At 43.7% G+C, this 24,663-nt stretch overlaps 1 protein-coding gene and 1 non-coding gene across 2 annotated transcripts; both read left to right on the top strand.

The window, feature by feature from the left end:
* The first annotated feature begins 13,817 nt into the window (after window positions 1–13,817).
* On the top strand, window positions 13,818–14,195 carry LOC110584674 (60S ribosomal protein L31-like). Its single transcript, XM_044921676.1, has one exon. The coding sequence runs from the start codon at window positions 13,818–13,820 to the stop codon at window positions 14,193–14,195; it is 378 nt and encodes a 125-aa protein (XP_044777611.1).
* Window positions 14,196–23,098: 8,903 nt separating this feature from the next.
* LOC110584668 lies at window positions 23,099–24,658 on the top strand. The gene is made up of 2 exons (XR_006541291.1): window positions 23,099–23,456; window positions 24,584–24,658. It is a non-coding gene; the product is annotated as an uncharacterized LOC110584668 (transcript).
* Window positions 24,659–24,663: the final 5 nt, after the last annotated feature.

The following is a 24,663-nucleotide window of genomic DNA, read 5'->3' as shown; positions in this document are numbered from 1 at the left end:
GGTAGATATATATGTTTAGTTTTTGCTACTATAAACAATGCTGATATAAACATTCTTGTTCATATCTCCTTAGGCACATGCACAAAGGCTTCTCTAGGATATAAAGCGTTTACAAATCTCCTCAGACCATTTAATTATGAACACGCTCCAAGGTTTTATTATAATCTTACTGTAATAAGAAAGGCTTCTGACAGACCAAGTCAAAGATTTCTCTCTTGGTAGAAACACCTAAAGGGAGAAAAAACACTAGGTAATTTAAAGGAAAACATTTCTCTGTGTTTCTCCTTTACTTTCGATACTTGGGTACTTGTGACACCAGATGGGGCGGGGGTTCCCATACCAAGAAATTCTCTGACACCAGCTGGGTGTCCTACAATTTAATTCAATTCCGATACCATCTATCTGGGGTTATCCCACAGGTTAAGAGCTCAGGCCACAACAGGGCGCCTGGGTGGCTCAGTCCGTTAAGCATCTGCCTTCAGCTCAGGTCATGATCTTAGGGTCCTGGTATTGAGCCCCACAGTGGGCTCCCTGCTCCACAGGGGTCCAGTTTCTCCCTCTCCCTCTGTCTGCTGCTCCCCTTATTTGTGCTCTCTGTGTCAAATAAATAAATAAAATATATTTAAAAAAAAATTTTTTTTTAAGATTTTATTTATTTGCGAGAGAGACAGAGAGCATGAGAGGGAGGAGGGTCAGAGGGAGAAGCAGGCTCCCCGCCGAGCAGGGAGCCCGATGCGGGACTCGATCCCGGGACTCCAGGATCACGACCTGAGCCGAAGGCAGTCGCTTAACCAACTGAGCCACCCAGGCGCCCCAAAGATTTTATTTATTTATTTGAGAGAGAGAATGAGATAGAGAGAGCATGAGAGGGGGGAGGGTCAGAGGGAGAAGCAGACTCCCCACCGAGCAGGGAGCCCGATGCGGGACTCGATCCCGGGTCTCCAGGATCACGACCTGAGCCGAAGGCAGTCGCTTAACCAACTGAGCCACCCAGGCGCCCAATAAATAAAATCTTAAAAAAAAAAAAAGAGAGCTCAGCCCACAAGACAGTCCCCTCCCCACTCCCATGTCAGGTGCCAACTGCAAGTCCCGGTTGTCACCTGTATTGATCTGCTGGCTATAATCAGAAGTTCCCACTAGCCCCTCCTGGGGTTTGGTTAACTTCTTAGATAGGCTCTCAGAACTCAGAAAAACAGTATACTTTAAAAAAAAAAAAAAGTATACTTACTAGATTACCAGTTTATTATAAAGGACCTAACTTAGGAACAGCCAAATGGAAGAGACGCATTGGGCAAGGTAGATAAAGGTGCAGAGATCCATGCTCCCTGTGGGTACACCACTCTCCCACCTCCGCGTGTTCACCAACTGGAGTCTCCAAACCCCATGACTTTTGGGATTTTTATAGAACCTTCATTCCATAGGTATGATCGATGAAATCATTGGCCATTGATGATTAATTCAACCTCCTGTCCCTCTCCCCTCCCCCGGGGATGGGGAAGTAGGGCTAAAATTTGCAACTTTCCAACATGGTTGGTTTCCGTGCAATCAGCCCCCCAATTTAGGGGTTTTCCAAAAGTCACCTTGATGTGGGAAACAAAGGCAAAAGAAAAACTATTACATTTCCTTAGCACCTAGAGTCCACTGACAAGTCCTTGAAACAGGCAGAGTGGCATTCCTCTAGGGACTCAACTGTCTCGCTGTTAATACTTTGCTAAGGGCAAAAGGCAAAATCCTAGCCCAACCCCCACCCCCCCAACCAGGATCCTGTAAGTCTACTCTAACGTATAAAACTTCCCCTAGAAATTTCCTTTATCTGTAACCCCCCAAGATACATGTTGGCAATCATCCCCCAAGCATATGGCCCACCGATATACATCTGAAGGGTCTCATGACTAAGGTTTTATTAGTCAGTAATAAAGGACCTTTTCCCAACAACAGCTAGCCCCCTCAAGGTCCTGGAAACCTTGCTTCCAAAATTCCTTAGAGACTTACGCTATCCCCAACCCCCTCCCAACTTGAAGGTGTATATCATGGGCCACTCCTCATGACCCCCGTGCGACTCTTTCTGCCCACAGGTCCTGTCCCCGTGCTTTAATAAAACCACCTTTTTGCACCAATGACGTCTTAAGATTTCTTGGCCGTTGGCTTCGAACCCTAACGTCCTTTCCTACATCAACCTCATTAACATAAACTGAGTTGGTTGAAAGAAGCTTGTTATGAATAACAAAAGACATCTTTATCACTCTAACCACTTAGAAAATTCCAAGGGTTTTAGGAGCTCTGTGATAGGAATGGGGACTAAGACCAATTTCTTATGATAAATCACATCATAGTAATCATCATTAGATTGTATACAAAAGAAATGTCTCATTAAAGACCTGTGTTTTTTTTAATAATTTATTTATTTGACAGAGAGAGACACAGCGAGAGAGGGAACACAAGCAGGGGAAGTGGGAGAGGGAGAAGCAGGCTTCCCGCCGAGCAGAGAGCCCGATGTGGGGGCTCGATCCCAGGACCCTGGGATCATGACCTGAGCCGAAGGCAGACGCTCAACGACTGAGCCACCCAGGCGCCCCTCATTAAAGATCTTTAGACTCTTGGGGGCGCCTGGCTGGCTCAGTCATAGAACATGTGACTCTTGATCTCAGTGAGTTCAAGCCCCACGTTGGGCATGGAACCTACTTTTAAATCAATCAATCAGTCAATCAATCAGTAATCTTTAGACTCTTGACTGATGGCTGACAGTCAACTTAGTAGATGGGTATTTAGTTTCTCAGAAGAAATCTTAATTTCATTATAATCTATCATAAAATTGCTTAAATATTTTATCAGCAATGCTACTGCCTCCCCAGAGGGGGTTGTGAATTAACATCACCCCACATGCCAGGTTTAAGACAATTTTTCTTCTGTAATAATTGAAGTGTTAAATAACAAAAATTCAACCCAGTAAATTTTAAAGACCTAACTGGCTTTATTAATCGATTTATGAATTTGGCAGCATCCCATCTAGCAAGTGGAGGGGAGCTCCCAGGAGCTGTACAAAATGGAAGAGACTATTAGCCAAAGAAAAGAAAGGATTATTTCAGGCAGGTTCACCTTCCCTTAGGGGGAAAGGCAGGGGTCTTATTAGGTGGATTACCTTCATCTTCCTTTGCTGGGGTGGGCGGGGGTGGAAAGACTGACATGTGACAAGATTACCTCATTGGTACTAACCATAAAATTCCTGACTTCTAGTTAAGACTACGTTGCTGGAGGAGGTTGAGACTGTAGTTGGGTTGGGTATTAAGATCCAGTTTGGTGACATGGCCTAGCATTAGTGTCCCCATTTGGGACCTTGGTTTTCTTTTTACGAGAAGTGGGAACCCAAATGACTTAAAAATCCCAGTGTTTTATAATGTAATATATCAGTTCAGTAGTTCATATATAATTTATCAATAAACACACACATATTAGAGGTGCATGCTGCACGTGTTCTTACTACCAGGAGAGTTCAATCAAAAAGTGGGCACACTGGGACGCCTGGGTGGCTCAGTCAGTTAGGCTTCTGCCTTCGGCTCAGGTCATGATCCCAGAGTCCTGGGATTGAGCCCCAAGTCTGGCTCCCTGCTCAGTGGGGAGCCTGCTTCTCCCTCTCTCTGCCCCTCTCCCTGCTCATGCTCTCTCTCTGCGCTTTGTCAAATAAATAGATGAAACATCTTTTTAAAAAATCTTTAAAACATGATTTAAAAAATAAATGAGTAATAAGAGACTCTTAACTATAGGGAACAAACTGAAGGTTGCTGACGGGGAGGTGGGTGGGGGGGATGAACTAAATGGCTGATGGGTATTAAAGAGGGCACTTGTTGGGATGAGCACTGGGTGTTATATTTAGTGATGAATCACTAAATTCTACTCCTGAAACCAATACTGCAGTATATGTTAACCAACTTGAATTTAAATAAAATTTTTTTTAAAAAGGGGGGTTGGGTGGCTCAGTTGGTTAAGCGTCTGCCTTCAGCTCAGGTCATGATCCCAGGGTCCTGGATTGGAGGACCCCATCAGGCTCCCTGCTCAGCGGGGTCTGCTTCTCCCTTGCCCTTCCCCCCTGCTCGTGATCTCTCTCTCAAATAGATAAATAAAAATAAAATGGTGGGGCACCTGAGTGACTCAGTTGGGTAAGCGTCTGACTCTTGGTTTCCACGGGGTCATGGTCTCAGGGTCCTGAAATCAAGCCCGTGTAGGGCTCTGAGCTTAGAGCAGAGTCTGCTTAAGATTCTCTCTCCCGGGCGCCTGGGTGGCTCGGTTGGTTAAGCGACTGCCTTCGGCTCAGGTCATGATCCTGGAGTCCCGGGATCGAGTCCCGGGATCGAGTCCCGCGTCGGGCTCCCTGCTCAGCGGGGGGCCTGCTTCTCCCTCTGACCCTCTTCCCTCTTGTGCTGTCTCTCATTCTCTCTCTCAAATAAATAAATAAAATTAAAAAAAAAAAAAAAAAAGATTCTCTCTCCCTCTGCCCCTCCCCCACACACATTCTTTAAATATAAAATCTTTAATTAAAAAAAAGAAAACAGGGGCACCTGGGTGGCTCAGTCGGTTAAGCGTCTGCCTTCAGTTCAGCTCATGACCTGCTTTCAGCTCAGGTCACAATCTCAGGGTCCTGGGATTGAGCTTTGTGTCAGGCTCCCTGCTCAGTAGGGAGTCTGCTTCTCCTTCTGCCTCTCCCCCATCTTGTGCTCTCTCTCAAATAAATAAAATATTTAAAAAAAAAAAGAATAAAAATAAAGCATTAGAAGTATTTGGCTAGTGCTTATCCATTTTAATAAAAACTCTATCCAAGTTGTCCTAATCCCTAAAGACTTCCCAAGAAGAATAGTATTTAAACACCAAATGATTTTATTTTTTTAATTTTTCTTCTTTTTTTAATTTCATTTTTAAAATATTTTATTTATTTTATTTGAGAGTGAACATGAGTTGGGGGGTGGCAAAGGGACAGGGAGAAGCAGACTCCTTGCTGAGCAGGGAGCCCAATGCGGGGCTCGATCCCAGGACTCTGAGATCATGACCTGAGCCAAAGGCAGACACTTAACCCACTGAGCCACCCAGGTGCCCCACCCAATGATTTTAGAGTCCAAATATGTTATCCATATTTGGATGGCCAGATTGATTTAATTAATTCTGATTCATCAATACCTTATGGATTACATTTGTGGTATTATAAGAAATTTACTTAACCCAGGGTCACAAAACTTTTTTGTTTTCTTCCAGAAGATTTAAAGTTTTTTGTTACATTTAGGTCTATGATCTGTCTTGAGTTAATTCTGGTGTGAGGCCAAGGTCTGTTTGCTTATGGATATCCAATTGCTCCAACGCTATTCATTTAAAACAATCCTTTTTTTTTTTTTTTTGAACATTTTATTTATGTGATGCCTGGGTGGCTCAGCCGGTTAGGCGTCTGCCTTTGGCTCAGGTCATGATCCCAGGATCCTGGGATCCAGTCCAGCATCAGGCCTGCTTCTCCCTCTGCCTGCAGCTCCCCTTGCTTGTGCACTCAGTTTCTCTCACTCTCTCTGACAAATAAATAAATAAATCTTTAAAAAAAAATAAAGATTTTATTTATTTATTTGAGAGAGAGCATGAGCTGGGGGAGGGGCAGAAGGACAAGCCGATTCCCTACTGAGTGGGGGAGTCCGATGCAGGGATCGACACAGGGCTCGACCTGACCGAAGTCAGATGCTTAACCCACTGAGCCACCTAGGGATCCCAACAATCGTTTCTGTAGAGGCTGCTTTGGGGCAACAGTCTTGAGCAATGGAAACATAAGCGAGGGAAGAAGGGCCCACAGTGACTGCCAAGCTGAATGCAAACAGGTTCATGAAGTCATAGGCCCTAACTGACCAGTGGGCTACTTACAACCAGGCCCAGTTACCAATAATGGGAAAATTCTAGACAGTCCCATATTCCCTCACTCCACCCTATAACTATAGCCCCTCACTACCACCTCGTGGCAGAGTCTCTCCTTTGCTGCCTGGCCCACTGCTCCCTTGCTGAGTATTCAATAAACTTGACCTCCTTTGTTCTACCATGAGGGAATTCTTTCAGGGCCTGCACCACCAACCTCTGCTGGATCAGGGTGCCTCACGCTTTCTCCATTAAATTTCCTTGGTGCTTTTGGTGAAAATCAGTTGTTAATAAATGCAAAGATTCGGGGTGCCTGGCTGGCTCAGTCCGAAGAGCTTGCAACTCTTGATCTTGGGGTCATGAGTTCAAGCCCCATATTGGGTGTAGGGATTACTAAAAAAAAAAAAAGTAATAAACTATTTTTTTTTAAATGGAAAGATCTATTTCTGGACTTCATTCTGTTACATTAATCTATTATGTCTACCCTTATGCCAACAACACAGTCTTGATTAACTGTGTGTTTATACTAAGTTTCGAGTCAGGTAAGTACTCCAATTCTGTTCATTTTTGGCTATTCTAGGTCCTTTCAGTTTCCATATAAACTTTAGAATCAACTTATCAATTCCTAACTTTTAAAAGCCTGCTGGGATTTCATTGGATCTATAGATAAATTTCGGGAGAACTGTCATCTTAACAACATTGAATACTTCAGTTTGTAAACATTTGGGCAAATTAATAGATTTTTCTTTCTTTATTCTTATTCCAGCTTGTTTAGGGGCTAAGGAGTATGGTTTACTGGGCCTTAACCATTCTTGTTTTCAGTTCTCACTTCAGTAGATGTCTAAAATTTAAATTTGGTTTTATTATTAAAGAAAAAAAAAAGGTCAGTTCCCTTTTCTTCTGGAATCACCTTCTCGCCTCTTAGTCTTGTGGTTTCTTGGGAGCATTCTGGGGCCTGAACCCCCACTGGTCCCCTTAATGACCGGCTCTTTTTATATTCCTTGAGGCTTCCCTCAGAGTCCTATGGACTCCACATTAATTCACTCAGTCAGGAACAAAGGATTTTTATGTCCCCAGTACTGTGGACAGAGTGCTGTGGGCCAAGGGCAGGCCACTCCCAAGATGGTCACAATGGCATGTCCATTATTTTGAGTTGAAAACAATCAAGGCCCAAAAGTCTCAGGAAGAAACTTTGACCTCCCCCCACCCCACCCGCAAATGCCTAAAAAGAATTTAGATAAAGGGCCTGTACCAGGGAAAGAGCTATTAAACAGATTGCTTTTTACCTAAGAGACTTATCTGCGTAGGGCCAACTTTGTCTTCCAAAACTTCTCCTCTCACCTTCCTGCTAATGGCCTTCCTCTTCTCTGCACCCCCAGACTCCCACCCCGCTCCTGAGCTCAGGATGACGGACGGATATACCTCATTTTGCCTGACAGTCTTGGGAATTTCATGCCTGTGTGGATTCCCTATATGCACAAAACTAAATTTGATTTTCTCCTGTTAATCTGTGTCGGGTAAATTTAATTCTTAGTCCAGCTAGAGCCTTGGAGGGAGGAAAATTTCTTCCTCTCCAAGCAGGTGAGAAAAAGGGAAGCGCAGTCCAACACGAGGAATAACAATGAGCATGAACTTGGCGGGTCCACCAGATGGAAGGAAGGTTGTCGTGGCAGGGCTGATGTGACTGAAGGGGATGTGGAAGCGGTTGAAGTGGAGAGGGAGGTATGCAGCATTGACCGTGCGGGGCCTGTAGGCCATGATGAGGGATCCCGAGTTTACTGGTCGTATACTTGTTCAAGAGAAACAGAACTTGTTCTGAGACAAATGTCTCGTATAGGTTCTTAGAAAGACTATACTCTGGGACGAATGGATAAAGCTCTCTGTTGCATCCCTCCAGTGGAGAGAATCCAGAATTTTGCTACACTAAGATGGTTAAGTTCTGGGGTTCTATCTAATGTCGAGCATGTTGACTAGAGTTAACAATACTCTATTGCACCCTTGAGAGTTGCTGAGAGTAGTAATCATTGTAAGGGGCCTGTAGGCCATGATGGTATAATAGGTAGCAGAGGAGTGACAGGCCATGAGTGATGGAATTGGAATTCCTGGATTCTCCAACAAAGGACCATGACCACTCTGATTTTACTGTGCTCGCCTTGGAGCTGGGAGGCCTGAATGCAGAAGAGGCATCAGAAAAACCATCTCCAGTATGGCCAGGGAGTCCAACAATGGTGAGATCAGAGACGCCTCCCAATAAACAATAAGACCTCAAAGCCTGTGGCTACCTATATGGATATCAGCCTGCACTGGGGCTGTGTGCCTCAGCTAGGAGGTTCGAACTTGACCTTGACATCCTGGTGAATCCAACTCAAGGGGCTGCCCAAGGAGAACTTCCCCCATTCCTACCAGCTGTGGCTGGTACATCCTTTATGTCACCCCTGTTTCTTATAAGCTCCTCTATTACAGTGTTTCTCATATGATATTGGAGTCATCTACATGTTTTCTATTTAACTGGATGATGAGCTACTTGAGGACAGACACCAAGTCGTTTAACTCTGCTGTATGCCGGGGTCACAGATGACTGGTTGGGTGAATATCTGTGGGGGGTATGATCGAAGACAACCTTAAATATGAGGAAATCTGGATGATTCCTGGGGCGATTCTTTGCTGTCCCATCCTTACAAAGACCGCTTCTGACACAGCATTGATGGTGGATTGACCACAGGGCATATGTGGCCCAGCTCCGTCCAGATATAATGTTTCCTTTGTTCCAAGCCACACCATCTGAGACTTTGCCCCAACTGGTTGGACCTCACAGATCAGTGGGGCACAAATCTCTATCAAGGGCCAGCATAGGTAATCACTGTAGTAAAATTCTTTTTTTCTTTCCAGCTGAGATATAATCGACAAATAACATTGCATAAATTTAAAGTGTACAATGTGATGACTTACAATGATTACTACTCTCAGCAACTCTCAAGGGTGCAATAGAGTATTGTTAACTCTAGTCAACATGCTCGACATTAGATAGAACCCCAGAACTTAACCATCTTAGTGTAGCAAAATTCTGGATTCTCTCCACTGGAGGGATGCAACAGAGAGCTTTATCCATTCGTCCCAGAGTATATTCTTTCTAAGAACCTATACGAGACATTTGTCTCAGAACGAGTTCTGTTTCTCTTGAACAAATCAATTTGTCTGGACAGTGTGATACATGCCTAATCGTGTTTTCCTCTTTGCTTTGGCCACGTAGGTAGCTTAGCACTGAATTTGTAGCCTATGTCTAATAAACATAAAGGAGAACTGGAGACAGCACAGAGAGTAAGAGGGCTCTGGAGTCAGGCAAACCTGGGTTGAAATCTCACTTCTGCCACTTCTTAGCCATGTGACTAGAGGCCACTTAACCTATTTTTTCCCTCGAGTATTTAAAAAAGGGCATAATCACAGCCGTTTACTTTGGAAAGTTATTTTGTCGGTAAGATTAAGGGATACGATGCTAAGCACTGGGGCTGGCACAACAATCAACAAAATTGTAATCATTTTCATTTTATGGTAAGCAGTTCCGTGTGCTCTAAGATGCAGAAACACAGACACACGTCTTCCACCTCAGAAATGTGTAAATTACTTTGATTTTGATTAGCTATTTTTTTTTAATCTGCTATATATACCCTTTTCTAGAGGTGGTATAGATAAGAGTCTCCAGAAAGTACCACAGTGATAATTAAATCTGCATACAGGAGGTTCTCCCTCTCAGCACGCACACAGCATAGCAAGAGAGCATATCTTACACGTCTCACGGGATTAAGAAAACATAGTAAAGGAGCACGTCCTGCGTCAGGCATTCATTACTTAGGGTGACCCTTGGTCATCATACATTCGTCACTATTCACGTCTTCTGGTATGTCCTCTGACAACAGACCTGTTTGGATTCAAAGGGCAGTTCTTAATTCCAACGTAATTAAGGAACTGGTTCTTTAGCTTCCTTTGGGGTCAAATAAATTCAAACAGAGAGGATCTATTAGGGTGACACTAATGTCTGGTACATTCACATAATTTAATAAGTCTTAAACTGGGTAAATACATCTTTATATTTTATAAAAGGAGACTCTAACATTTATCTTTCAAGAATCATTTTTTAACATTTTTATTGCTGGACTCAAGTCTTTCACTTCCTGAGACATCTTCATGCTCATCAAGGATTTACCTGAGCTATCTCAGGGATTGCTTTGCCAGATGTTTGCTTAATTTAACTTTTTTATAGCTTTACTGAGGTATAAATGATGCACGATAAATTGCACATATTTAAACTATATAAATCGGTAAGTTTGGATATATGCTTTATAACCATGAGACAAGCACCAAAATCAAGATAGTAAACATTTCCCTCACCCGCACCCCCCCAAGTTTCTCCTGCCTTTGATAACCCATCCCACCTCATTCCTTCTTCCTGCCTCCATCCCCAAGTGACCATTGATCTGCTTTCTCTCTTTTTTTTAATTTTAAAGATACACACATCGTATTTTATTTATTTATTTTTTAAAGATTTTATTTATTTATTTGACAGAGAGAGACACAGAGAGAGAGGGAACACAAGCAGGGAGAGTGGGAGAGGGAGAAGCAGGCTCCCCACGGAGCCTGATGTGGGACTCGATCCCAGGACCCTGGGATCATGACCTGAGCCAAAGGCAGTTGCTTAACCGACTGAGCCACCCAGGCGCCCTGCTTTCTCTCTTGATAGATTAGTTTGCATTTTCTAGAATTATCTTGTTATATATCTCAGTGGTTCATTTCTTTTTATTTCTGAGTAGTATTCCATTGTATGGATATACTACAATTTTTCTAATTGCGTGAACTTATGTGATTGTCTCTCTCCATACTGTCTGGGGAACAAAAAACCAACAACAAAACACTAAACCTATGGCCTACCTCTAGCAAAAGAACAGACTTTAACGCCGGCATGTTCTACACTCATCTTATTCCTAACTTCATTTTCTCTTCTTTCTTTTCTTTTTGTTGGAAGTTCCCACATTCTCTCATCTTTTACTTTTGTTATGTACATTTAAGGCAGTCACCTTGGACCTTTTCTGAAATAAGGATCAAGTGCAACTAAACAATGCTCAGTTTTTATTTGATTTTATCAGTTCTTTCCTCCTGTTTTCTTTAGGGATGCTGGATTTTGTTGACTTGGTCTACATATGGATGCTCATCATTTCCTGCTTGGACAGCTGCTACCATCTCTGGAGTCTGGTCTCTGAGCTCATCTTCCTTCTATTCACCTGCTATGATGTCACCAGGCTATCATTCTACAGCAGAAATCTGATCATGTCATTCCCATACAAAACACCTACCCAAAGGATCTAAAGTCCTTGGCATAATAAGGCAAGTCATTAGTCACTCATTCTTTCAACAAATATTTCCTGCGCACTGATTATGTATCAGGCTCTATGCTAGCTGGCTATGTGTGGAGGTATGGTGACAAACTGGAGAGATGTGGCCTGTACCCTCATGGAATTTATATGCTAAGAGGGAGACAAACAGAGTTAAAAAAACAACAACAACATGTGAGCAATATAATTATGAATTGGGTAATAAATATGCAATTGTTATTAAGTAACCAGGGTGCTGTGATTGAGTTCTGGGAGCAGGGCTGGATGGCAGAAGCGGCCCTTCTGAGGGGGAGACATTTATACTGCTTAAATTATGACAAAGAAATGGCCACAGGAAAGGTTCTAGACAAGGGAAACATCAAGTACAAAGGTCCAGAAGTGGGAAAAAGTTTGGATGGCCAGTATGGCGGAAGGTACAGAGGTTGCTGGACAGTTGAGCTCTGCCTGCTTCTCCAGCCTCATTTCCCAAACCACAGACCCACATGTAGGCACCCTAAATCCCAGACAGGCACAGCTACCCCACTATTTCCTCAACACGCCAGGCCTTCTCATTTTTCACCTGCTCCTTCCCGATCATCCTACTCCTAGTGATTGGGTTTCTAAATAATACCTCCATTGAAACCTTTGGGTTCCTCTCCTACCCTCCTCCAGGCACTAAATTGCTCCTTCCTCTCTGTGCCTCCACAGAAGTCTGTATGTACCTCCCCCGCTTTTTTTTTTTTTTTAAATAGCTAGCATTTATTGAGTACTTTCTATATGCCAGGCAGTATTCTAAGCACTTTACCTGTATACTCAACTTTATGAGGCAAGTCCATTTACAATCCTCAAAACGTCTATGAGCAAGAAATTCTGTCTCTATGATATAGATGAAGAAACAGAGGCCCAGAGAAGTAACATAATTCATCCACAGTTACACAATGAGTAAAGGGCAGTCAGGATTTCAACCCAGACAGTTCAGTTTGTATTTTAACCACTAACCCCTTTTTGCCTTTCAAGATTGATAATAGTAGCTAACATCTATCAAGCACCCCTTATGTACTAGGCTTTCTTCTCAACTCTTGATGTACATAAACTCATTGAATCCTACAACTCTCTGAGGTAGACACTCTTTTTTTTTTTTTAAAGATTTTATTTATTTATTTGAGAGAGAGAATGAGAGACAGCACATGAGAGGGGGGAGGGTCAGAGGGAGAAGCAGACTCCCCGCCGAGCAGGGAGCCTGATGCGGGACTCGATCCAGGGACTCCAGGATCATGACCTGAGCCGAAGGCAGTCGCCTAACCAACTGAGCCACCCAGGCGCCCGGTAGACACTCTTCTAAGTCCTCACAACAACCCCCTTATTGGCGCTAAGACCTTATTCGCTTGGGTGGAGTCCATGTCCTGTCCCAGTCAGCAATCCCAATGCCTCCGACACCCAGAAAATGTTCAACAAATGTCTGCTGGATGAATGAATGAATGAACTAGCAGACCCAGTGTTTTTTTCTTGGCTCACGATTCAAACTTCAAGAGCATACAGTCACCAGAAATAGTTGCTTGGAGAAAATTATTATAATGGAATATAAATCTGTTGTAAGTAAATGTATACCAATGAGAACTGATTATAAAAGCTAACTTCACATGCTATTTGCTGCATTTCAAATGTGAGGTATGGAAATTCTTTTATGTATCAGAGATTGTATTATGTATTAGAAGATGTACTAACCAACCAAAATGGGGCAAAGGGCTGCTTCCAAGACAGCTCCCACAATAAATCTAATCTATGTTGAAATGTTCCCACAGCTCACAAAAATAATACATCAACTTATAAAACCATCTCCACCTTTTGTCTAGCTATTGTTCTTTGACTTGACAGCAAATAAATTTCACTTATTAAGCACAATAAATAAAAGTTTAAAACGTCATTAGGGGTGCCTGGGTGGCTCAGTTGGTTAAGCATCTCTCTTTGGCTCAGGTCATGATCCCAGAGCCCTGGGATCAAGTCCCATGTCAGGCTCCCTGCTCAGCAGAGAGTCTGCTTCTCCCTCTCTCTCTGCCCCCACCCCACTCATGTGCTCTCTAGCGCGCATAAATAAAATCTTAAAAAATATAAAACAAAATGTCATTGAAATCTCAGAATAAGTTCATGGTCCTAAAAAACAAATTGGGAAGTAGTCAATGGTAACATGAAAAAGAAATGAAGAATAATCTTAAAGTCTAAGGGAATGGGGGGCACCTGGGTGGCTCAGTCGTTAAGCATCTGCCTTCAGCTCAGGTCATGATCCCAGGGTCCTGGGATCGAGCCCCGCATCGGGCTCCCCGCTCAGCGGGAAGCCTGCTTCTCCCTCTCCCACTCCCCCTGCTTGTGTTCCCTCTCTCGCTGTGTCTGTCTCTGTCAAATAAATAAATAAAATCTTAAAAAAAAAAAAAAGTCTAAGGGAATGGTACAAAATTTATTTATCCAAGCAAACAATAGCTACTATTGCCTAGTCGATTTTAGATACCTAATATAGTTTTCTCTCTTTTTTTTTTTTTTTAAGATTTTTTTCATTTGAGTCCTTTCTAACCAGGGCCCGGCAGAATGGCTCCCGCGAAGAAGAGTGGTGGGAAGAAGAAGGGCCGTTCTGTGATCAACGAGGTAGTGACCAGAGAATACACCATCATCATTCACAAGCACATCCATGGAATGAGTTTCAAGAAGCGTGCCCTTGGGACACTCAAAGAGATCCAGAAATTTGCCATGAAGGAGATGGGAACTCCAGATGTGTGCGTTGACACCAGGCTCAACAAAGCTGTCTGGGACAGAGGAATAAAGAATGTTCCATACCGTATCCGTGTGTGGTTGTCCAGAAAACATAACGAGGATGAAGAGTCACCAAATAAGTTCTACACATTGGTTACCTATGTACCTGTCACCACTTTCAAAAATCTACAGACAGTTAATGTGGATGAGAACTAATCACTGATTGTCAAATAAAGGTAAAAAACCACACACACACACACACACAGATTTTTTCATTTGAGTGAGAGCGCACACCCGAGGAGAGGGAGAGGGGAAGCAGACTCCCCGCTGAGCAGGGCTCCATCCCAGGACCCTGCGATCATAACCTGAGTGGAAGTCAGAGAAGTCAGATGCTTAACCGTTGACTGAGCCACCCATGCGCCCTCCTAGTACAGTTTTCTAACAGGTTGGGAAACTGATACAGCAAGCTACCATTTCTTGGTCTATTGTCAAGGTTTGAGAATCGCCCTAGAAAGGCACTGGAAAAAAGAAAATACCAGTCTTTCAAGGCCACTTCTGTAAAGAGCAAAGGAAATTAAACAAAAGACAAGGAAAAAGGGATGTAAGTGGCATTTGCTCAGCATCTATTAAGTGCCAAGTGATCTACCTAGACTTAAGACTCGATTTGACAAGGTAGGAGGACACCTGGTCCACATGTTTTCTTTACAGGTAGGGAAACTGAAGGTTAAAAATGTTAAGTAAAATACACAGTCATAGGACTGGTGTAAAACCAAGTTGGGAATACGACAGGGTTGTGTTTGATTCCAAATCTCAGGCTCTGTTTGCTTCAGTACACTGCCTTATGTTCCTAAAAGAGTTGTGTTGATAATAACTGATAATTCTTTTTTGACATAATTGTCAAATTCTTTTTTTTAAAGATTTTATTTATTTGAGAGAGAGCATGAACTGGGGGAGGGGCAGAAGGAGAGGGGCTTGATTCCAGGACCCTGAGATCATGACCTGAGCTGAAGGCAGACGCTTAACCGACTGAGCCACTCAGGCACCCTAATTGCCAAATTCTAAAATTAGAAACAAATTACCAAAAATTGTAAAGGCAATTTGTACAAGCTAACCCAATATTCACTGATACCCTCACATCCCTCCAATGACTTACAAGTCACTTCACTGCCTCTTACGGTTCTTCCCATGTAGCTCTTTAGAACCTTAAGCCAATGGACTTGTGATGACCAAATCTACCAAACTGTCAAACCTGCCTTAGAAACTCTTTCCCTATAGTCAAATCCCACTTGAAAAGTCTGAATACTAAGTGCTGCTAAGTATATAGAACTCCTACACTGCTGATAAGATTGTAAGTTTGTATGATCACTTTGGAGAGCAATTTGGCAAAACTTAGTAAAGTTTAAGATCACATCCCACCATTTTATTCCTGTGTATACTGACTGCCTAGAGACATCCTCACCCATGAATACAAGGATATAATATATACACACAAATGCTTTTATTATGGTGCAGCTGTTATGGAAAACAGTATGGTGGTTCTTCAAAAAACTAAAAATAGAACTACCATATGATCAAGCAATTACACTTCTGGATATATGCCCAAAAGATTTGAAAGCCAGAACTCAGATATTCGTATACCCATGTTCATGGTAGCACTACTCACAATAGCCAAAGATTAGAAATAATCCAAGTGCCCATGGACAGATGAATGGATAAACAATATGTTATGAATACACACAGTGGAATATTATGCAACTTTTGTGTTTTTTTTATTTTTATAAGATTATTTATTTATTTGACAGAGAGACACAGCGAGAGAGGGAATACAAGCAGGAGGAGTGGGAGAGGAAGAAGCAGGCTTCCCGTGGAGCAGGGAGCCCGATGTGGGGCTCGATCCCAGGACCCTGGGATCATGACCTGAGCTGAAGGCAGAAGCTTAACGACTGAGCCACCCAGGTGCCCCTATGCAACTTTTAAAAGGAAGGAAATTCTGATAAACCTTGAGGACATTATGCCAAATGAAACAAGCCAGTCACCAAAAGACAAATACAATATGATTCCACTTATAGGAGGTACCTAAGTCAAATTCATGGGAACAAAGGTAGAATGGTGGTTGCCAGGGCCTGAGGGAAGAATGAGGAGTTACTGTTTAATGGGTATAGAGTTTCAGTTTTGCAAGACGAAAAGCGTTCTGGAGATGAGTGGTAGTGATGTTCACACAACCGTGTGAATATATGTACTTAATGCCACTGAACTGTGTACTTAAAAATGCTTTTAGCAGGGCGCCTGGGTGGCTGGGTCAGTTAAGCGTCTGCCTTCGGCTCAGGTCATGATCCCAGGATCCTGGGATCGAGTCCCGCATCGGGCTCCCTGCTCTATGGGGAGCCTGCTTCTCCCTCTCCTCCCCACTTGTGCTCTCTCACTATCTCTGTCTCTCTCTCTCAAATAAATAAAATCTAAAAAAAATGCTTTTAGCAGCTTTGTAACAGTGAAAAACTAGGAACAAACACCCTAAAGTTAAATTGTGGTATCTTCATATAGCAGAATACTACAAAGCAGCCAAAGTAGTTAAATTAGATCTACTGCCTACATTTACCAACACAGCTAAATCTCAAAAACAATTATTAAAAGAGAAAAAAAAGGAAGTTGCATGATGATATGTAGAGCATGATATTTAAATAAAATCTAAAAACGTGTCTTAGTCTGTTCAGGCTGCTATAAAAGAATACAATAGACTGAGTGGTTTATAAACAACAGAAATTTATTTCTTACAGTTTTAGAGGCCAGGAAGTCGAATCTTCTGGCAGATTCAGTGCCTGGTGAGGGCCTGCTTCCTGATTCATGAATGGCCATCTCTCTCTGTCCTCATATGGGTATGGCATAAGGTGGCTCTCTGGAGTCTTTTTTTTTTTTTTTTAAGATTTTAGTTTTAAGTAATCTCTACATCCAGCGTGGGGCTCAAACTTACAACACTGAGATCAAGAGTCACATGCTTGGGGCGCCTGGGTGGCTCAGTTGTTAAGCATCTGCCTTCGGCTCAGGTCATGATCCCGGGGTCCTGGGATCGAGCCCTGCATCGGGCTCCCTGCTCCACGGGAAGCCTGCTTCTCCCTCTCCCACTCCCCCTGCTTGTGTTCCCTCTCTCGCTGTGTCTCTCTCTGTCAAATAAATAAAATCTTTAAAAAAAAAAAAAAGAGTCACATGCTCTACCAACTGCACCAGCCCGGTGGCTCGTTGGAGTCTCTTTCATAAGAGCACTAATCCCATTCTACAGGGTTCTGCTCTCATGACCTAATTACCTTCCAAAGGCCCCACTTCCAAATACCATCATACTGGGGATTAAGATTCAACATATGAATGTTGGAGGGACACATTCAGTTTATAGCAGCATGTAATATATATGGAAACGTAAATGTACAGTATTATCTTCAAAAGGTGTCGGGGTGGGGGCACCTGGGTGGTGCAGTCAGTTAACATCCAACTCAGGTTGTGATCTCAGGATTGTAAGGTCCAGCCCCACACTGGGCTCCTATCCTAGCTGAGTGCCGAGTCAGCTTAAGACTTTCTCTTCCTCCTCCTCTGCCCCTCTCCCCAGTCTCTCTCTCTCAAATAAAATAAATAAATCTTAAAAAAAAAAGTTATGGGGCACCTGGGTGGCTCAGTCATTAAGCATCTGCCTTCGGCTCAGGTCATGATCCCAGGGTCCTGGGATCAAGCCCCGCATTGGGCTCCCTGCTCCACGGGAAGCCTGCTTCTCCCTCTCCCACTTCCCCTGCTTGTGTTCCCTCTCTCGTTGTGTCTCTGTCAAATAAATAAATAAAATCTAAAATAAAATAAAATAGGGCGCCTGGGTGGCTCAGTTGGTTAAGCGACTGCCTTCGGCTCAGGTCATGATCCTGGAGTCCCTGGATCGAGTCCCGCATCAGGCTCCCTGCTCGGCAGGGAGTCTGCTTCTCCCTCTGACCCTTCCCCCTCTCATGCTCTATCTCATTCTCTCTCTCAAATAAATAAATAAAATCTTAAAAAAAAAAAAGACTCTTTCTGCCTCTCCTCCTGCCCCTCCCCACTTCTCTAAAATAAATAAATAAATCTTTAAAAAATAAAATAAAATAAAATGTATAACCTAAAAAAAAAGAAGAAAAAAAAGAAAAATAAATAAAAAAATTTTTTAAAAGTTATAGGGGCACCTGGGTGGCTCATTTGGTTAAGTGTCTGCCTTTGGCTCAGGTCACAATCTCAGGGTCCTGGGACTGAGCCCCACATCGGGCTCCCTGCTCAGCGGGGAGCCTGCTTCTCCCTCTCCCTCTCCTCTGCCCCTCCCCCTGCTCCTGCTCTCTCAAATAAATAAAATCTTAAAAAATCTAAAAAAAAAAAGTTACATACTGAGTGATTCCATCATTCTCAAAGTAACAACATTACAAAGATGCTGAACATTATCAACAACAGCCAAACTACGGAAAGAACCCCAATGTCTATAACTGATGAACGGACAAAGATGTGGTATATACACGTACAAGGAATACTAATCAGCCACCAAAAAGTATGAAATCTTGCCATTTGCAATGACGTGGTTGGAGCTAGAGAATATTATGCTAAGTGAAATAGAGAAAGAAATACCATATGATTTCACTCGTATGTGGAATTTAAGAAACAAAACAGAGAAACATATGGGAAGGAAAGTAAAGATGCAGAACACATTAGTGGTTGCCTGGGCTTGGTGGTAAGGGGTGGAAGAAGCTTGTGACCATAAAGAAGTAGCAGGAGGGATCCTTGTGATGAAACAGTTCTGTGTCTTGATCCTGGTGATGGTTACATGAATCTATCCAAGTGATAAAACTGCACAGACACTAAAGTGAATGTAAAACTGCTGAAATCTGAATAAGGTCTGCAGATTGTACCGCTGTTATTTTCCTGCTTTTGATACTGTACTGTAGTTATGTAAGGTGCTGATACAGGAAACAAAGCCAAAAAAAATTAAATTTCCTTACTACTTGCAGCCCCTTGACAAGTCCTTGAAACAGGTAAAGTGAGCTTCCTCCGGGAGCTCAGCTGCCTTGATGTTGACCCTTTGCTAAGGGCAAAAGGCAATCTTAGCCAGACCCCCCAGGGTCCTATAAGTCTACTTTAAATATACAGAAATTCCTTTGGAAACTTCCTTGATCTCTACTCCCGGAGACACATGTTAGCAATCATCCCCCAAGCATATGGCCCACTGATATACACCTGAAGTGTCTCTTGACTAAGGTTTCATTAAACGGTAATAAATGACCTTTTTCCTAATAGCTAGCCCCCTCAAGGTCCTGGAAACCTTGCTTCCAAAATTCCTTAGAGACTTAAGCTTCCCTAACCCCCTCCCAACTTGAAAGTATATAATCAGTCACCTGTCAGAACCCCAGTGCAGCTCAGCTCTTTCTGCCCCTGGGTCCTGTCCCTGTGCTTTAATAAAACCACCTTTTTGCACCGAAGATGTCTCAAGAATTCTTTCTTGACATGTGCTCCAAACCCCAACATTTCCACATCATCAGCATTGGGGAAAATTGGATGAAGGGTATAATAAGACTTCTCTGGGGGCACCTGGGTGGCTCAGTCGTTAAGCATCTGCCTTCGGCTCAGGTCATGATCCCAGGGTCCTGGGATCGAGCCCCGAATCGGGCTCCCTGCTTTGCAGGAAGCCTGCTTCTCCCTCTCCCATTCCCCCTGCTTGTGTTCCCTCTCTCTCTCTGTCTCTATCAAATAAATAAATAAAATCTTAAAAAAAAAAAAAAGACTCTGTACTATTTTGGCAACTTGTGAATCTATAATTATTTAAAAATAAAAAATGTTAGGGAAGTGCAAATCAAAACCACAGTAACATATCACCTCACACCCATTAGTACCAAGTATTGGTAGGATATAGAGAAACTAGAACTCTTGTACATGGCTGATGGCTATGTAAAATTGTGTAGCCATTATGGAAAACAGTATGGAGGATCCTCAAAAAATTAAAAACAGAATTATCATATAATCCAGCAATCCCCCTTCTGAGGACATATTCAAAGGAACTGAAGACAGGATCTCAGAGATATTTGCACACCCATATTCACTGCAACATTATTCACAATAGCCAAGAGGTGGAAGAGACCCAAATATCCATAGACAGATAAATACAATATGGTATATTCATACAATGGACTATTAACCTTAAAAAACAAAGAAATTTGTCACATGTATGGATGAAGCCTGAAGACATTATACTAAATGAAATAAGCCAGTCACCAAATAAAAACAAACACTGTATGAATCCACTTTTATAAGGTATCTAAAGTAGTCAGGATCATAGAAACAGAAGGAAGAATAGTGGGTGCCAGGGCCTGGGGGTGGGTAGAAATGGGGAGTGGTAGTTAAGTGGGTATAGGGTTTCAGTTTTACAAGATGAAAAAATTCTAGGGGCGCCTGGGTGGCTCAGTCAGTTGAGCGTCTGCCTTCGGCTCGGGTCATGATCCCAGGGTCCTGGGATCAAGCCTCATATCGAGCTCCCTGCTCAGCAGAGAGCCTGCTTCTCCTTCTCCCTCTGCTGCTCCCCCTGCTTGTGCTCTCTCTCTTTCCCTCTGTCAAATAAATGAATGAAATCTTTCAAAACAAAAAAAAAGATGAAAAAATTCTAGAGCTCTATAACATAATAATGTGAAATATAATTAATACCACTTAACTGTACACTTAAAAATGGAAAGATGATAAATTTTATAGTATTTTTTTTTAAAGCTGAAGCAAAATAACAAAATGTTCGATTTAATAAAGTTGGGTGCTGGTTATACGGTGCTGGTTGTATTATCTCCAATTTTCATTTATGTAATATTCCATAATAAACATTTTAAAGTAGCTATGTTTTATTGGACAGATTTCATAATTTTAAGGCCCAGTGTAAAGACAATACAGAAATTTTTCCCTGTGCTCATTTGGACATCCAATATCAAAGTTTCTAACTTGCTGGTAATGAATCAGGAGTCTCATAATTCTATCGAGATAAATGACAAACCACTGATTAACTCAGTATTTTACATATCAGATGATAATGTCCAGAAAACAACTGTGAATTTATCATTGGAAGCACAGTTTTCTCACAGATTTTTATTAAAAGACATCTAGCCAAGTGAAATTACTTAGATTCTTTGTTTTTTTCTTTCTCAAAGAACTGCCTAGGCAAAAAACATTTGCCTATGGAGAATAAATGCTGGCTTTTTGCTCTGTATTTTGGTGCCTGAGGCTGTCACGAAATTGGGGTGGGTTTTTTTTCCCCAATTGAACAAAAGGTAAAATTGCAATTCATTCACTGAACAAACAAATATTGAACACAATGCCAAGTATTGTGCTAAATTATCAAATTCCCCGGTCTTTGGAGAAGGATTTTGTCATCCTATTCTCTAATTTGTTTACAAATTATCTTTTACAATTTGCTACCAGAAATGACCTTATCACTAAAATGTTCACTTGATAAACAGACCATAAAAAATTGACCTTATTTTACAAGGACAGCGCTTGTCTTCCTTCTGAAAACATTTTCGCTTTGTTGAGGTTACCAAACGTCCCACTTTGGGAAACCATTAAACCAGGAAGCTGTATGACTAACTTGGTTCTGGCAATTGCTAGAAGCCCCGAATGAAGTCATCCTGTCCGTCAGGAGATCTCCATTCTAGATTATTCTACCACTCAACCTCTATGACTCAGGAGAAGCAGCTAATTGGTGACACAAACTCAGACTCATTGTTTGTTTAACAAAAATGAAAATTCATACTTTGTGAAAAAGAAACCTTCCGTCAGCGACCTCCAAGTCCAAAATGATCTTAAAGAAACTTATTTTTATCCCTTTGTTATTCAAGTAAATCGATCTTACCAAGTTTTAGCTCACTTAACTTAAGCTGTTGTTAACGCATCACAGACCTATCTATACTGTAAAGTCACTGACATCGTTCTGGCATATGATGCTTAGAAATGCTGTATTTTAAGGACTAACGACCTTTTCTACGTGGTGTGTAGCCGACTGGCATTAACGTGCAAATCCTCAGACTACTCCACACTTAGGAAGGTTGGTATTACGCCACAAACAGCCCTCTGCATGTTTGTTTACACCCCCGGCTCAGTGACTCAGACTCCGGCCACGTGTCACCGAGATCCCAACGCCCCTGCCTTACTCACGTTCCTCGGGTTATCTCCTTGCGGGACACGGGGCCACACCCAGGGCGTTAGGGAAACCAGCCAGAGGGGTCGTAGCTGGGAAACTCCTCCTTTACTGTCGCTTGAGCGACAAACACGTGTATGGGAGAAACACTATTTTCTGGTACACGAATTCCTCGTCCACCGAAGCAGGATTTCGGCTGCCCCATCCGCAGCTCTCTTTTTCCCCAACCAGAGTTCGGTGAAACCGCAAGGTGGGAAAGAGACTGCAGGTTTCGCCGGAGCCAGACCTCAGCCCGCCACCGTTGTCACCGGGAGCCCGAGCCTCGCCTCTCTGGGCCTCCGCCGGGGAAGGCCTAGCACCACCCCCCCACACACACACACACGGTCCCGCCACCAGCGTCTAGCTTACAGACTCCTCGGAGCCCTTGTGGGAATCGAGAAGGACAAAAGCATTCTGACTCTTTAAAAAAGTGTCATTAAAGCTCTTCACCCTGCTATAAACTAGTGCACAAATAACACCAGCCAGTACGGTTCGCGTTAAGATGGGGGTGGGGGGAGGTTGTGCTTCCACTGCAGACATTGACCAAAAACAGCAGCGGGCCGCGCCGCGCCCTCCGAACCGGAACCGGGACGGCCTTCCCGGGAAAGTCGCCGCGGAGGACCGTTTTTCCTCACCGAACGTCGGAAAAACCTAACACTTAAAGGGTGGTTGGGACTTCGGAGGCGGGAGCAAAGTACCCCTCCTCCCCCTCCGGCCGGAAGCACCCCTCTTTAGCAAAGGCGCGCCTCTGTGGCGCACGCGCACTGAGTTACTTAGCAACGTCGGCGCTAAACCACCCCAGCTGGGAGCCCAGCAACAACGGAGGCGCCGCGTCTCCCACCAATCAGCGCCGGCCTCGCCTTCACACGCTTCACCAATCAGCGCCGGCGCCGCAAGGAAGTTTCGAGAGCTTTCGAAGGAGGACCCCTTAACTCAAATCCATCCGCCAGATAATTTTCCTACTTTTTCCTAAGGGAGGAGACGAGTCGCCTGGAAGAGAGGGGAGCTGATTTTTTAGGGTTCTTTCTTCGGCTCTGAGGAACTTGGGGCTCAGTGGCAGAGCCTAACTGGGCCGCGGGAGGTGGGGCCGAGGGAACTACTTTCAGCAGCGTACGGACACGGCGGCTACGTAGGCAGTGATGAGTGACGCAACAGACGCCGCATAAATTTCAGCCCCGCGGAGCTGCGAGCGTTCAGGAGCGGCTGGCGTTGTCGGGTGTTGGTGTCTTGGCGTCCGGGTGACTCGGCGTGATTGCGTCCGGTGTCCTTGCATTCGCTAACAGGTACTGGCTGGCAGCTTTCGAGACGGAGGAGGAGTGGAGAGGGGCTCTAAGTGAGCCCAGGCGGGCGGATTCGGGGGTCGGCAGGGGCGCCTCAGGGAAAGGGGTTGGGGGAGGGGAGGGCGAGGTGACGCTGCGCTGCGGCGCCGGGCCTTTCCGGAAGAGTGGGCCTTGTTTACGTGGAGGGAGCGGGGGCGGTTGGCGCGCGCGCGCCGACAGACACTAACCGACGCTTAACCAATGGAGATTCCATCGCATCTGCCTCAGCGGGGGAAGGCGGAAAGGAGGTAGTCTAGTGTGATTCCTAAAACTGTCGGGATTTTTGAATCCCAACGCGGGGAAAGGGTCCCACCTCATTTTTGTTCAAACGGCAATTTTCATCACGGAGTTTCGTGGGCTTTTTTTTTTTTCCCCCCCTTAATCTTACGTATCTTCCTCAGGTTTTGGGAAGATTCCGGGGGGTGTGGGGGAAGACGATTTAGCGAAGGGTCTAGAGTAGTTAGGGCTCTGGATATTAACTTTTGAGGTTTTTTCCCCTTTTTTTGGCCTCCCCGTTTTTAAGTTGAAGCCTTGACTAAAAATTGTATTGAGTGGCTAATTTAAGAAGGGGGGGTTGTGAGCGACGTTAATGTGGTTAAAGCACTTGGAAGATGAAATTGTTAGCTTTGGAGAATTGGTTATATCTGTAGGTATTTTTTTAAGGATTCATTTATTTATTTTTTCAAAGATTTTTATTTATTTGGGAGAGAGAGAATGAGAGACGGAGCACGAGAGGGAAGAGGGTCAGAGGGAGAAGCAGACCCCCTGCTGAGCAGGGAGCCCGATGCGGGACTCCATCCTGGGACTCCAGGATCATGACCTGAGCCGAAGGCAGTCGCTTAACCGACTGAGCCACCCAAGCGCCCCAAGGATTCATTTATTTTAGAAGTGGGGGGGAGAGGGAGAGCGAGAATCCCAAGCAGGCTCCATGCTCTGCGCAGAGCCTGACTCGGGGCGTCCATCCCAGGACTCTGAGATCATGACCTGAGCAGACATCAAGAGTCATAGGCTTAACCCACTGAGCCACCCAGGCATCCTGGTAATATAAAGATCTTGAGATGGTATACTAACATTGTCTTTTTAAAATCTAGGTCAAAATGCAGATCTTCGTGAAGACCTTGACTGGCAAGACCATCACCCTGGAGGTGGAGCCCAGTGACACCATCGAAAA

This window comes from Neomonachus schauinslandi, chromosome 15, assembly GCF_002201575.2.
Source record: "Neomonachus schauinslandi chromosome 15, ASM220157v2, whole genome shotgun sequence".
Classification (NCBI taxonomy): Eukaryota; Metazoa; Chordata; class Mammalia; order Carnivora; family Phocidae; genus Neomonachus; species Neomonachus schauinslandi.
Note: the sequence above shows the minus strand (reverse complement) of the source record. Positions and strands in the feature narration are given on the sequence as shown.